The sequence below is a fragment of the Rhea americana genome, unplaced genomic scaffold (genome assembly GCF_003343005.1).
Source record: "Rhea americana isolate MKP2758 unplaced genomic scaffold, rheAme1 scaffold_204, whole genome shotgun sequence".
NCBI lineage: Eukaryota > Metazoa > Chordata > Aves > Rheiformes > Rheidae > Rhea > Rhea americana.
In genome coordinates, this window is record NW_028186195.1 from 1,524,821 (window position 1) to 1,537,470 (window position 12,650).

General features: G+C 72.2%; 2 protein-coding genes across 7 annotated transcripts in view; both read left to right on the plus strand.

Annotated features, from left to right (window-relative positions):
- DMTN (dematin actin binding protein) overlaps positions 1-11,978 on the plus strand; it is a 12,330-nt gene extending 352 nt beyond the window's left edge. The window contains exons 1-17 of one of the 6 annotated variants that reach the window (XM_085304207.1): positions 1,544-1,620; positions 6,697-6,760; positions 7,130-7,186; positions 7,631-7,705; positions 7,874-8,029; positions 8,200-8,244; positions 8,394-8,502; positions 8,656-8,712; positions 8,793-8,945; positions 9,056-9,165; positions 9,243-9,348; positions 9,557-9,621; positions 9,723-9,771; positions 9,923-9,973; positions 10,205-10,264; positions 10,360-10,440; positions 10,528-11,978. In XM_085304207.1, the coding sequence (XP_085160333.1) occupies positions 7,169-7,186; positions 7,631-7,705; positions 7,874-8,029; positions 8,200-8,244; positions 8,394-8,502; positions 8,656-8,712; positions 8,793-8,945; positions 9,056-9,165; positions 9,243-9,348; positions 9,557-9,621; positions 9,723-9,771; positions 9,923-9,973; positions 10,205-10,264; positions 10,360-10,440; positions 10,528-10,715 (1,323 nt within the window). In that variant the 5' untranslated portion in view covers positions 1,544-1,620; positions 6,697-6,760; positions 7,130-7,168 and the 3' untranslated portion in view covers positions 10,716-11,978. Of the gene's footprint in view, positions 1-1,543; positions 1,621-3,814; positions 3,921-4,448; positions 4,981-6,696; positions 6,761-7,129; positions 7,187-7,630; positions 7,706-7,853; positions 8,030-8,199; positions 8,245-8,393; positions 8,503-8,655; positions 8,713-8,792; positions 8,946-9,055; positions 9,166-9,242; positions 9,349-9,556; positions 9,622-9,722; positions 9,772-9,922; positions 9,979-10,204; positions 10,265-10,359; positions 10,441-10,527 lie in introns of those variants that run through there. The other 5 variants (XM_085304209.1, XM_085304205.1, XM_085304206.1 and 2 more) reach the window with 5 other exon arrangements.
- A 272-nt stretch (positions 11,979-12,250) lies between these two features.
- The window catches only part of LOC146596289 (actin filament-associated protein 1-like 1), a 7,762-nt gene continuing 7,362 nt past the window's right edge, over positions 12,251-12,650 (plus strand). Inside the window, exon 1 of the mRNA XM_085304236.1 lies at positions 12,251-12,354. Coding sequence (XP_085160362.1) covers positions 12,339-12,354 — 16 coding nt within the window. The 5' untranslated portion in view covers positions 12,251-12,338. The remainder of the gene's footprint in view (positions 12,355-12,650) is intronic.

The following is a 12,650-nucleotide window of genomic DNA, read 5'->3' on the forward strand; positions in this document are numbered from 1 at the left end:
GCTGGGGGGCACGGGGGGGGTGTTTGGAGGGTCCCCGCGGAGGTGGGGAGCAGCGGGCGGCCCTGCGGGGCTGGGCCCGGCGCGCGGCGCGTGCACGCGATGGGGCGAGCGTGCAAGAGCGGGCGGCGAGGCTGCACGCCGCAGCGGGTCCGGGTGTCCGGCCAGCGACGGATACGGGCGGACCCGGGCTCCTCCCTCGGGCCCCGCTGGCGCGGCGGGATGCCCACCTCTGCCGGGGCTGCACCCGCTCCCGGGGCTGCCTGCGCGCCCCCTCCCAACCCCCCCCCCGCCCGAGCCGCGAGCAGCCCGGGCCGAGCGGGGCCGGGCTGCACCAGGGCTGCCCAGGTAACGCGTCCCCGGGGCCCCCGCCGCGGGGTGCGGGCGGCTGCCCAGCGCCGGGCCGGGAGCCGGCGTGGTGCTGCAGCGACGGCATTAGCGTCGGGGAGGCCGCCGCAGCCCCGATCGCTTGGGGGGACCGGTGCCGGGGCGGGCGATGCCGTGCCGGGCAGCCCGCACCGAGGATGGTGCATCCCAGCCCGCGGCTCTGCTGCCCGCCGGGGAGCGCCCCGGTGCTTCCCCCACCCCCCCACCCCGTTCCCCTGGAGGGAGAGGACCCAGAAACGCGGCTCGGCRGCTCCCGTCACCAGGCAGCCGTCGCCCACGCGGAGCCGGGAATAGATCCCAGGCGTCCCCGCGCGCCGCAGCTCCGGCCGCCGGCCCCCGCCACCGCCCCCCACCCGGGCCAGGCTGGACCGCCAGTGGTGGGGTGGGGGCCGGGATGCAGGGAGGGGGCTCTCCCCGGCAGCCCTGGCAGCCTCGAGGAGCTGCAGAGAGCAAGGCTCGCTCCTCAGTGGATGCCAGACACCTCCCAGGCCCTGGCCAAGCGGCCTCGGCCCTGGAGCCCGAAATTCCTGCCTCTTTCTGCAGGGTTCTGCGCCCGCGGTGGGCRAGTGCAGCCCTCGGCGGAGCCACAGAGCCCGCGCTGGGGCTGGGCTGCTAGCGGGTGGGGTGCAATCCTAATGCACAGCCCACGGCGCCATGGGGTGCCGTGGGGCGCTCGAGGGGGGGGTGCCCACAGCCTTGCTTGGTGCTCGGGACAGCAGCCGAGGTGCTGTGGGGCAGGGGGGTGCCAAAATCTCAGCCAGGGGCTGGGGCGATGTTGCGCCTGGCTGCACCGCAGCTTGCACTGGGGGCTGGAGGAGGGGGCACCGGGGACCCCCGCCCTATTTCCAGTGGCGAGGCCGTGCCGGCAGCACCGGGTTTATTTATGTTTTYCTCCCTCTTTGTGCCGGCGGAGCGGTGGGAGCGCGAGCGAGCAGCGCCCGGTGCAAATACTGCTTCGTCATGATGCCGGTTAATTCTCCTCTTGTCGGGAAAGGGACTGAGCCAGCAGCAGAGGTGGGGAGCGGCGCGCAGCACCCACCCGCGGGCGCGCGCACGCGCTGCCCGCCGCCACGGCCCGCGCCGTTATCAGCGCGCCGGGCTGCGCGGCCCCTGCCCCTGGGGCTGGGAGATACCCGCACGCCCGTGCACGCACACCCGCGCGGCTGTCATGCCCCCGGGTGCACGCCGCAGCGCCGCGGCTCAGCCGGCGCCGGGGCAGCCAGCGCCGGAGCGGTGGTGGGTCTAACGCCGCGGCCGCGCTTTCCCCCTCGCCCTTCCGGTCCCGCCGCTCCCCCTCCCCTTGCTCTTCGTATTCCCCGCTGCCGGCCCGGCCCTTCCTCCCACGGCACCTTCCCGGCAGCTCCAGTGACAGCGCTGGCTGCTGAATCCCCTCCCGGGTGGCGTGGCCTGCCCCCTGCTTCACCCCAGCCACCCGCTCCCTCCGGGGCCGCCCCCCACCCCGGCTGGCACCCGGCTCTTCCCAGGGGATGCTCCCCTGCCTCCTTCCCTGGGGCAGAAYGGGCTTTTGTGCCGGGTCCGCCAAGGGAGCGGGAGGGATCAGCCCTGCCCTTCCCCGCCCCACCTGTGGAGTGAGTTTGTGAGGCCTCAGCATCGTAGCTAGCGGAGGACTGGCCCGCATCCTGCATCCGGCAAGGCTGGGGCTCCCCGCGGCACGGCGCAGCGGGAGCCGGGGTCCCGCTTCGGATGCCGAGCTGTGGGGCCGCGATCAGCACGGGGGTCCTGCATGTGTCCCCAGCTGAGTAGGGGTTCCATGCCCCCGCCGGGATTTCGGAGCCTCCCTGCTCCGCCGGGCTCCCATCCAGGGAATGGGGCCAGGCCACTGGCCAGGGAGCACGGACAGGAGGTGCCGCCTGGCCGCTGCGCCACCTCGGGGCTCTGCCTGGCGGGGAAGGGGCCGGGGGGCTCGATGCCGGGGTGGGGGAATTTGGGGGGCAAGGCCGGGCCCTGCAGCAGGCTCTCGGGCACGGATGGAGCCACCTCCCTGGCTCTCCGCGGGGCTGGGGGCCGTGGGCGTGCGAGGAGCGCTGGGCAGGCAGGGCTAATCCCGGCCTCCGCCACTGCAGCACGGGAAGCCCCCGGCCACGTCCCGCTGCCCAGCAGCCCCCCACGCAGGCGCCTCACTGCAATAGCCACCCTGGGTGCACCAGGGACCCCCGTCTGACCAAGCACCGGCCGGGAAGAGCTTGCGGCCGGGCAGCCCGCCGGTGCCGTGCCCGTGGAGGGCCGGGCTCGGGGCCACGGGGCATCGCCCGCTCCGCGCCGTGGGCTGGCCGGGTGCCCACTCCGCTCACTTCTGCACGCAACCCCTCCAGCACCAGCCCCCGTGGGTCCCTCCAGCCCCTCTGCGTGCAGGATGAGCAGCTAATGCCCCTTTAATCCGGATTACGCGGCACGTGAGCCTCTGCCCGGAGCGGGCTGCGGTGTGGCCATCGGGGCCGTGCGGGGCCTTTGGGGCGAGCGTTGCGTGTCGCTGCTCTGGACTTGCAGACTGGTTTGGGGACTTGAGGAATTGAAGCCTCCGAGCCGGACTAGGGGCCAGGAGCCAGCTGGTTTGGCCCAGTCGGTCCATCGCTCCCACGCGGACGGGAGGAACGGGGAGGCTGGAGGAGGTGGAAATGCCCCTGGCCTCCAGGCGCTGCTGGCAGAGGGGGCGGATTGCTGCCCTCCCCGCGGGAAGCGGAGGTGCGGAGCAGCCCCGGGCCGGGGGTGCTGCTCATGGGGCGGCGGGATGCCGCGAGGGACAGCTCGCCCGCTCCCAGGCTCCGCGCTGACCTGCTTTTCCAAGCGCGCGGGAAGGGAGCTTGGCCGGCCCCGCTCACCCAGCTGCACCCTCTGCGCCGAGAGATGGAAAAATCCCAGCCGCTTCCCGCTGGCAGCTGGTGGCTTTTAACGCTGCAGAGCCATCGCTTTGCAGCCGGGCGGCTGTGCCRGGCAGAGTTAAATGGCACGGAAGGAATGGGTTGTCAATAGCCGAGGGTTAGCTCCCCTCCGCCGGCGATGCCCCCGAAGGGACGAGAACCAGGGCAAGGAGGAACCGGATACCGGCGAGCCGCGGGCCGGGGATTCACGTGCCCCAGCCTCCCTCCAGCTCTCCCGCTGGGATCAAGTTGCCAGTAGGATCAGACCTCCCCGCTAGAGATGCTCAGGGGCCGGGCGGGCTCGGGGGCTGCTGCCGTCCATCGTGCCCGGGCTGGTCCCCGCGCGCGGGCGGCCGCGGCTGGTGCGCCGGCCCGCTTGGTGGTTCCCCCCACCCGTGTCCCCCGTGGCGGGGTCCCCGGGGGCCGCGGAGCTGCGGCGCGGGTTATTTATTTGGCCGCGTCGCTAGGAGCAGCGCGGTGCCTGCGTGCGGGAGGAGGAGCCGGGCCGGGAAGCGCCGGGCGCGCGTTCCCAGGGCTCGCCCTCCCCGTCTGTTCGGGGAACTCGTGACCCCGCCGTATCCCCTGCTTATTTCTGGCTGAGAGTTTTTTTCCGTGGCAACTGCGGCGCGAGGCTGGGCCGGGACCTGGGGTGACGGGGTGAGAGTGGAAACGCCGTTCGCCCTGCAGAGGGGAAGGCTGGGGGAGGAGTGAGGGGCGAGGGCTCTCGGGCGCGGGGGCTGCGCGGCCTGGCCCTCCGCCCAGGGGCTGCGAGCTAATGGCTTTGGCGGCTGCGAAAAGTCAGACCCGGATTTCCTCGAGGGGGGCGGAGGGAGCCAGGCGCCTCCGAGGCCCTGCCGCCGCGCTCCCCGCCTCCGCCGCTGTCCTGCACCCCGCCGGCACCGCCGCGTCCCGCCGGCATCGCCGCGCCGGCACCGCTCGCAGGCGCCCGCGCAGCCGCTCCGGCTCGGTGCCGCCATGCAGCCAGGCAAGCCTCCTTCTGCACGTGGTTTGTCCGTCCCTCTCTTGCTTTTCTCCTTCCAGCTTGTCTCTTCCCGGCAGCTTTTGCACCCCGCAGCGTGGCTGTGCCAAGCCGCCGCTGCCGTCCCGCTCCTGCCCGCGCTGCGCCGCGCGGACGCAGGGCGCATGCAGCATGCGTGCAGCGCCGTGCACGCCACCGAGCCCGGGGCTGGGGCCGCGGCGCTGCCGCCCTCCTGCACCCCAGACCTGCTCCCACGCGTTCCCCCCATCCTGGCCGTGGAAACCCCCGGCACACGTCGGGCCGGCCTTATCTCTGCGGGCGCAGGCAGCGGCAGAGCCGCCAGCGAGAGCCGCGCGGCGCCGGCCCCGGGAGATTGGAGGCTGTCGTGGGGAGAGAGGCTGCCGATCTGGGCGGCGGCGCTCTGCGCGCTCCAGATAAGGCGTCCCCGGCCGTCCCGGCGGYGCGGGAGCGCTGCCAGCGCGGCCCGGCGCCCCTCGTCTCCCTCCGCCGGCCCTCGCGCTCCCTCTCGGCACCTTTCCCGGCCRCTCGCCCTCTTGCAGACCCCTCGCTCCTGCTTGTTTTCCTTCCTCATCAGCATTCGCGTCCACCCGTCCCCGCACCCACCCTGCCGCCAGCCTCTGCCACTTCCTCTGCCTCCTGCGATTTGCTATCTCATCCATCTGCTCGCCCGCGCCGCGCCTGGCCCCGCCGCCGCTCCYGCCCCGCTCCGCGCTGCAGGTAGGCCCCCTCCGCTGCAAGCCGCTCCGGCACCTGCGCGGGCCGCGCCGCGAGCGCCGCGAGCTTTGCGGGATGCTCAGGCAGCAGGCAGCAGCGGAGGCCGGGCCGGCTCGGCTCCGCCGGGCGCGCTGCTCTCCCGTCCTCGAAGACGGGGTGGGCTGCTTTCGCCCGCTCCGTGCGCGGCGTCTCCCGCGCGCCCTGCTCTGCCCCCCGAGGGCAGCCCGGCCGGAGGAGCCAGCRGTCCCGGGAATCCTGCCCTGGCTCTGGCCGCCGTGAGCGGTGGAAAATGTGAGCTCATGGGTGCGTGGGGCCGGCCGCGGCTCGGCCCGGCCCGGACAATGCTGCCTTGTACCCGTGCCCAGCGCCGCTCCYGCCGCCCCGGGGAGAGGTGTTTGGGGCTTGGGCGCTTTTCGTAGCGGGGAGGGGGGGTCTCGAAGGAGCGAGCGACCCCTTGCACGCGGCAGCTCAGAGCGGGGAGGGCCGGAGCCGCCGGCGGAGCGCCGCTGTCCCGGAGCGACCCCGCGTCTCCTCCCCGGGCGGCTCAGGGCAGGAGCTCATGCGCGGCTGATTGCCAGCAGCTGGATGATGCTCCGGGGTTTGCCAGAGCCGCTCCTCCTCCGCTTCTGCGTCCGGCCGCACCCCGGGCTGGGCTCTGGGCCCTTGCTGGAGGATGCAGGAGGGCAGCGGGCACCGTCCAGGCCGCTCCCAGCGCCRGTCGCGGCTCCCCAGCTCTGCACAACCCGCCTGCAAAGCGCTTGGGAAGGGGGACGGTCCCAGCACGGCGGAGCCTCCAGGCCTCCTGGGGCTGGGGCTGTCCTGGGAGGCGACTTACTCCAACTGCCTCAGTTTCCCTGGCTTGGGATGCAGCAGGGGCGGGGGCGGGGGGAGGGTGAGTGCTGACTTCGGGCTTGGGCTCAGCGTCGCTGTCAGAATCCGGGGACTGGACTTTGCCAAGTTTTTCCYGTGGTCTCCCAGCTAAAAGGCGAAGTTTGGGGAAAAGCAGGAACTTTCTCCTTTGTTTGTGCTGTTTGTTGTGGGTTTAGAGCACCGCGAGGGCTCGGCCCTTTCCAGCGCGGGGCCGGGGGCGCTGGGCGCAGCTCGCCCGTCCCGCTCCCGCTGGAGCCTTCTCGAGGCCGCCGGCTGCCGGGGCACAAAAGGCTTCATTACCTCTGCTCTGCTTGTCAGCGCTCGTCAGCAGCCACCGCACCGCGCTGYRCCRCGGCTCGGCTCGGCTCGGCTCGGCTGGCCGCGGGCCGGTGCACGCCGGGCCCTGGGGACCTCTTCGGAGTGGCCAGGTGCCTTTGGGGATCAGGGGGAAGAGGAGGAGGAGGGAAGGCCCTGTGCTGCTGAGCTCCGCGCGGTCATGGACCTGCAGCCTGGGGTTCTGTCCCAGCCGGACCCCCCCAGGTGGGATGCGTGCCCCCGGCGCCTGCAGCCCAGCAAAGCCGCTCCTGGACTTCCCGGAAAACCCCGCTTGGCAGGATTCGCTCGTGCGAGGCAGGGAGGGCAGGATGGGGAGCGTGTGCGCCGGTGCCGAGAGCTTGGGCTGCATCCAAAGGCGCTCGCTGGTCCTGCCTGGCGTCCCGGGAGCGATGGCTCAGAGCGGCACGGGGAGCCCGCGGCCGGGGCGGGGGCTGCGGCCAAAGGAGCCCCCGGCCCGGCCGGCTCCGCTCCCGCGGGCCGGGCGCCTGCTCACCCCTCCTGTGTCCCTTGCAGAGGCAGCACCCRAGCCCCAGCCTGGTGTTAGCGCCCAGAGGGATGTGGAGCCACAGAGGCCGCGGTAAGTGGGGCCCCAGACCGCCCCGCAGCCTTTCCTTGCCCCCGGCCCATCTCTGAGCCGATCGGCTGCCCGGGGGCTCTGGAGACGCGGCACAGCCGGGCCCCCCCCCCGGCGAGCCTGCACAGCCGCCGGCGCATGAATATTTGATAGCGGGGCCGTGCACGCCTCGCCTCGCATTAGCATCACGTGCCCGGTGGGCTGCCGAGCCCCGAGGCAGCCTGGAGCCCCCCACCCCCCCACGGCCTCCTGCCCGGGGCTYGACCCGCAGCACGAGGCTCTGCCCAGCCCCGGCACCCGCCTCGGGGCGCCGCGGGCAGCCGTGCCCGCGCTGCTGGCTGCCCCCAAATGCCCGCTGTCCTCCCCACGCAGGACCCTGTGAGTGACGCAGCCCCTCCGGCCCGCGGCTGAATGGAAAGACTGCAGAAGGTGAGGGGCGGGCGGCTCGAGCGCGCGCACGGCGGGCGGGCGCGGAAGACACGCGGGCGCTGGGGGGGCATCGGCACGTAGCGGCCCTGGGGTGCTGCCAGCTCTCAGGCGGGCGCAGCAGGGCCGCGCTCCTCTTCCCCTCGGCCAGCCTTCCTCCCTCGCCTTCCTCCTCCTCCTCCTCCCAGCCCAACCCGGTGGCACCATCTAGTGGACGTGTGTCCTGGACAAGCCGCTGTCACCTGCTGAGCATCTCCAGCCCTAAAGCACAAGGCTGGAGCGGGCTTCTTCTGCAGAGGAGACCCCAGGGCCCATCCCGAACCCRCCCGTGCCCAGGGGCACCTTGCCCGGGCCGCGGGGCGCTGCTGTGGCCCAGCACGCGCGCGAGCGCGTCCCCGGCAGGCGTCCCGAGGGATGGGGTTCACCAAAATCTCCCCTTCCTTCCAGCAACCGCTGACCTCCCCTGGGAGCGTCTGTTCCTCCCGCGGCTCCAGCGTCCCGGGATCGCCCTCCAGCATCGTGGTAAGCTGCTCTCCTTCGCCTCTCCCCTCCGCGCCCCCCGCCTGCCCGTGCCTCTCCGCGCCCTCCCCAGCGCCCCGGCGGGCCGCGGGAACCGCGGAGGGAGGCGCGGAGGAGGCGGCGAGCGCTCTTTTTGCACCCGAGCGCGAAGGAGCTTTTCCTTCCTCCCAGGCCAAAATGGACAACGAGGTTCTGGGCTACAAGGACCTGGCGGCCATCCCCAAGGACAAAGCGATCCTGGACATCGAGCGCCCCGACTTGATGATCTACGAACCCCATTTCACGTACTCGCTCATGGAGCACGTGGAGCTGCCGCGGAGCCGAGAGGTGAGGGTGCCTCGGGCGGGTGCTGGGTGCCAGGGTCCCCACCCCGTGCACCCCGACACGTCCTCCGCGCTGCCCTGCCCTGGAGTGGACGGACGGACGGGTCCGGCGTCTGTCCGGCGGGCATGGCCTTTGCGCTTGGGTTGCAATAAACTGCTTTTGGCCCTCCGCAGCGCTCCCTGTCGCCTAAATCCATCTCGCCTCCCCCGTCTCCAGAGGTGAGTACCGACCGGGGGGTCCTGGTCCCCAGGCTCCCGGGGCGCGCGGCTCTCCCGCCGGACCGGGAAATGGGCCACCGGCCTCGGGGCCACAGGGGCTCAGCCGAATCACCCCGGGGTGGCTCCTCACCGGCTCCGCTCGCCCGCAGGTCGTCCGGGAATGGCTGGAGAGCCGGTCCCCGGGGAGCGCCGCGCAGAGCGCCCCGCGCCAAGGCGGCACCGCGGCCCGCAGCAGCGTGCAGCACTTCCACCGCCCYGGTACGCCTCCCCGGCACCCGCTTCGCGGCCCCAGCATCCCGCAGAGGGCAACTGGGCAGACTGGGCTGGGGTGGGCGGCTCTGTGGGGCACCGGGGCCGCTTCTCCCCGGGACCTCTCACCTTTCTGCTCCCTAAACCCCTTCCCCGCTGCAGAGACTGACACGGCGGAGCTGAACATATACAAGAAGCCCCCGATCTACAAGCAGAAAGGTGAGCGGGGGGCTGCAGCRCGGCGGCTCGGGCAGCCCGGCGCCGTGGGGCCCGGCCTCACCGCCGCCTGTGCCGTGCAGAGCACCACCCCGGCACCCACCACGGGAAGCATCTCATAGAGGACTTGATCATCGAATCCTCCAAGTTCCCGGCGGCCCAGCCCCCGGATCCCAACCAGCCCGCCAAGATCGAGACGGACTACTGGCCGTGCCCCCCGTCGCTGGCGGTCGTGGGTAGGTGGGGGGCCGGGAGGAGGGGGCAGGCGAGGGGCYGGTGGCAGCRGCGTGGCAGCCCGGTCTGTCCCCCRGACAGCCGTGGCGTGACGTCCCCTCCTCTCCTCCAGAGACGGAGTGGAGGAAGCGGATGGCCTCCAAGAGAGGGGAGGAGGAGGAAGAGGACCTMACGGAGGAGATGAAGAACCTGCGGGAACTGCAGAGGCAGGAGCTGAGCAAGGTGTGGGGCAGACCCGGCGGGGCGGGTGGTCTCGGAGCGACGGGCTAGTGCTGACCCCCGCACCCCTTCGTCCCCAGGTCACCTCCAACCTTGGGAAGCTGATCCTGAAGGAGGAGATGGAGAAATCTCTCCCCATCCGGAGGAAAACCCGCTCGCTGCCTGACCGGACGCCCTTCCACACGTGTACGTGCGACACAGGCGCTCACCCAGCTCCCCGCTTGCCCTGCCGGCAGGGCCAGCATTAACCGRCTCTTCCCCCATCCCTGCCCTGCCCCGTCCTGCTGGTTACTGGCCCAGCCTTGGGCTCCTGCCGGAGCATCCCTTGCTCCAGCCGCCCGCATCCCTGCCCAGCTCCGTGGGAGCCCGCTGATGGCCCCTCGCTCTCTTGCAGCTCTGCACTTGGGGAGCTACAAGAGCTCCTCGCTGCCCGCGTCCGGGAGGAGCACCCTCACCCGGGTAGGTGGCCCCGAGCTGGGGCACGGCGGCCGGGCTCTGGGCACTGGGGCCCGCCTGGCCCTCGCCGGGCATCGCTCTGACGCCGTGCCCTCTCCCCGCAGCTGCAGTCGGCAGAGTTCGGCTCGGCAAGCAGCGAGAAGGGCAGCCCGGGTGAGCGCGCGGCGCCGGGCACGGCGGGGGCACCGGGGGGCTGGCCGTCCCCGGGCGGACGATGCGGCTGGGGGGACCGGCTGCCCCACGCCCTGGGGGGGCACYGTGCAGGGGTCCCCGGCTCTGAGCCCTCCTCCTCTCTGTTTTCCAGGCTTGCAGGTAAGCGCTCGCCTGGCTGCCGGCGCCGAGACCCAGCGAGAGGGTGACGTATGCCAGGGCTGGGAGCGGGGTGCACTGGGGCCGGGAGCGCGGTGCGCTGGGGCCGGCTGCTGCCGGGGCCTGGAGGGCATCGGAGGGGCAAAGAGGGGAGAAACCAGGGTGGGTGGAGAGGGATGGCATGCCTGTGCCGAGGGTGGAGCCCATCACCCTGGCTTCGGTTCGGGCGGGAGAGRGCAGCCCTTTGCGGGGCTGACGCCAGGCTTTGTCCCGGCAGAACGGCCAGCGCGGGCGCATGGACAGAGGCAACTCCCTGCCCAGCATGCTGGAGCAGAAGGTAAGAGGGGCCGGGGGCGGGCGGGGGGCACGGCCGGGGTGGCAGGGTGGCGAGGAGGCGGGGAGGAAGGACTTAGGGCCTCTCCTGGTTTGCAGATCTACCCCTACGAAATGCTGATGGTGACCAACAGAGGCCGCGTGAAGCTGCCCCCCGGCGTGGACAGGACCAGGCTAGAGGTAGGGGCCGGGGCCGGGGCGGGAGCCGGGGCGAGGGCGGGGGGTCCCGGCACCCCGTGACCCTGCCTGTCCCCCCACCCCCTCCAGCGGCACCTCTCCCCCGAGGATTTCCTGCGGGTCTTCGAGATGTCCCCGGAGGAGTTCAGCAAGCTGGCGCTGTGGAAGCGCAACGAGCTGAAGAAGAAAGCCTTCCTCTTCTGAGCCCGCCTCGGCCCCGAGCTCAGTCCGCGTCGCGCCGTGTAACCGCTTTAGGGCTCTCAGCCGGTTTTAACTAGGACCCCCTTCCCTCTCCGCCCGCCCCTGCAAACGCCCGGTCCCCCAGCCCCCGCCTTGCTCGCCCCATGGGGAAAGGGGGCYGGAGGGCTCGACCCTCCCTGCACCGCCCCGTCGCCCGCTCCCGCTCGGCATCCCACTCGCCGTGGGGCGCCGGGGCTGCGCGGGGCGCCGCTTCGGCTGGCGGGGGAGGCCCAGGGGCTCCTGCCCTCGGGGCCAGTGGGTCCCTGGGGCAGGCAGACCCCCTCCCAGCCGCCCTTCCCCCCAGCACCCACTTCCCTGGCCCCGCTTTGGGCTGGCGGGTTGGGAGCGTGCCGGGATGCGGGCACCAGGGCGGCTTCCCTCCCTGCCTCCCGACCCGACCCGGCCCGCAGCCTCCCGCTCCCACGCTGCCACCCCAAGCGGGGACTTGGGAAGAGCCTAGAGGCCGGGCCGATGGGCTCCTGGTGAGCTGGGCCGGCATCCCACCTCGCTCCCCTGCAGCCCCAGTTAACACCGCGCCGGTGCCAGCTCCTGCAGCGAGGACCACACCGACTCGTACACTGCCAAAACCTGCACGGCACAGGGGCTCCRCGGGCTGGCGGCGAGGCCTGGAGCGCCGTGCCCCTGCCGGGGACGGGCAGCCTCGCCGCGGCACGGACAGGCAGCTTGCAGGCCTGCACGGCCATGYCGGCAGGATGAGCAGGGTCACGGGCAAGAGCCAGGGCTAACGGAGCCCGGGGAGCAGCTCCAGAGCTCGCTGCCCTTCCCCAGCTGCAAACGCACCCTGGGCAATGTTCGCCCATCGCCTGGCATCGGGGCAGCGCAGGGCCCGGCTCTCTGCAAGCAGCCGGGTGGGAAAAAGCAGGGCACGGCTCAAAGGGCGCCGCGAGCGCGGGGTCCGGGCGCCGCGGCGGGCAGCGCCTCCCTCTCGCGCCTCCCCCCCACACACTTCGGGCACACGTTTTGGGCAGAGACCCCTCTGCCTCCGCACTCCCCGGTCCCCCACACTCCCTGGTTTCTGTTTCCAGCCACTCTCCAGCCGCTAAACCTTGTTGGGATGTAAAGAATGTAATTTATCGGGAAATCACTGGCCCATTCTTGCCTTTCACTGCTACTTCTACGAACGACATATCTATAAATATATATATAAATATGGATTGTTTTCTGATTTGAATACAGTGATTCACTTTCTCTGTTTTGTTAGATTTTTATTTTATTTGCTGGTGTCAGAGAATTCCGTGTGAGAGTGATTTTTGCTTATAATTAAAGGTGAAATGGCTTTATTCCGCCTGGCTCCCGGCGCTTTGCTTTCCCTGCTCCGCTCCCGCTGCGGCCCCTCGCTCGGGCAGGGGAAACTGAGGCACGGCGCGGTGTCCCGGCCGCTCCCGGCCCGCCAGGGCCGCTCCCCGGCCCGGTCCGGGCAAGGGCCCAGGCGTCCGGGCCGCCGCCGTGCCCTGCAGATGGCAGTGGTGCTCCGCGGAGGATGCGGAGCCCTTCCCCGCCCTCCCTCCTCCCCGCCGGGCTGCGCTGGGGGCCCGCAGGGCGTGTGCGAGCCGAGCCGAGCCGGGCCGGGCCGGGTCGGGCCGGGCCGGGCGGGCCGGGCCGGGCCAGCGCTGCACCGGCCCCGGCGCCATGTGAGCACCATGGCCCGGCAGAGAGGTACCGGGGGGCGAGGGGTGCAGGAGGAGGGGGCGCAACCGGGGGCCGGGGCGGCCGAGCCGGCGAAGAGGGGAAAACAGGGCGAGCGCGCGTGCGAAGGGATGCGGCGGGGTGTGAGCGTGCAAAGCAGGGGGAGGGACAGGGCGTGTGCGTGCAAAGGGGGTGCAGCTGGGGTGTGAGCGTGCAAAAAGGTGAAAACAGGGCGAGGGCGTGCGCGAAGGGGGTGCGGCAGGGGCGTGAGCGGAGAGGGTGCAGCAGGGTGTGAGGGGGCAAAAAGGTGAAAACAGGGGAGGAGC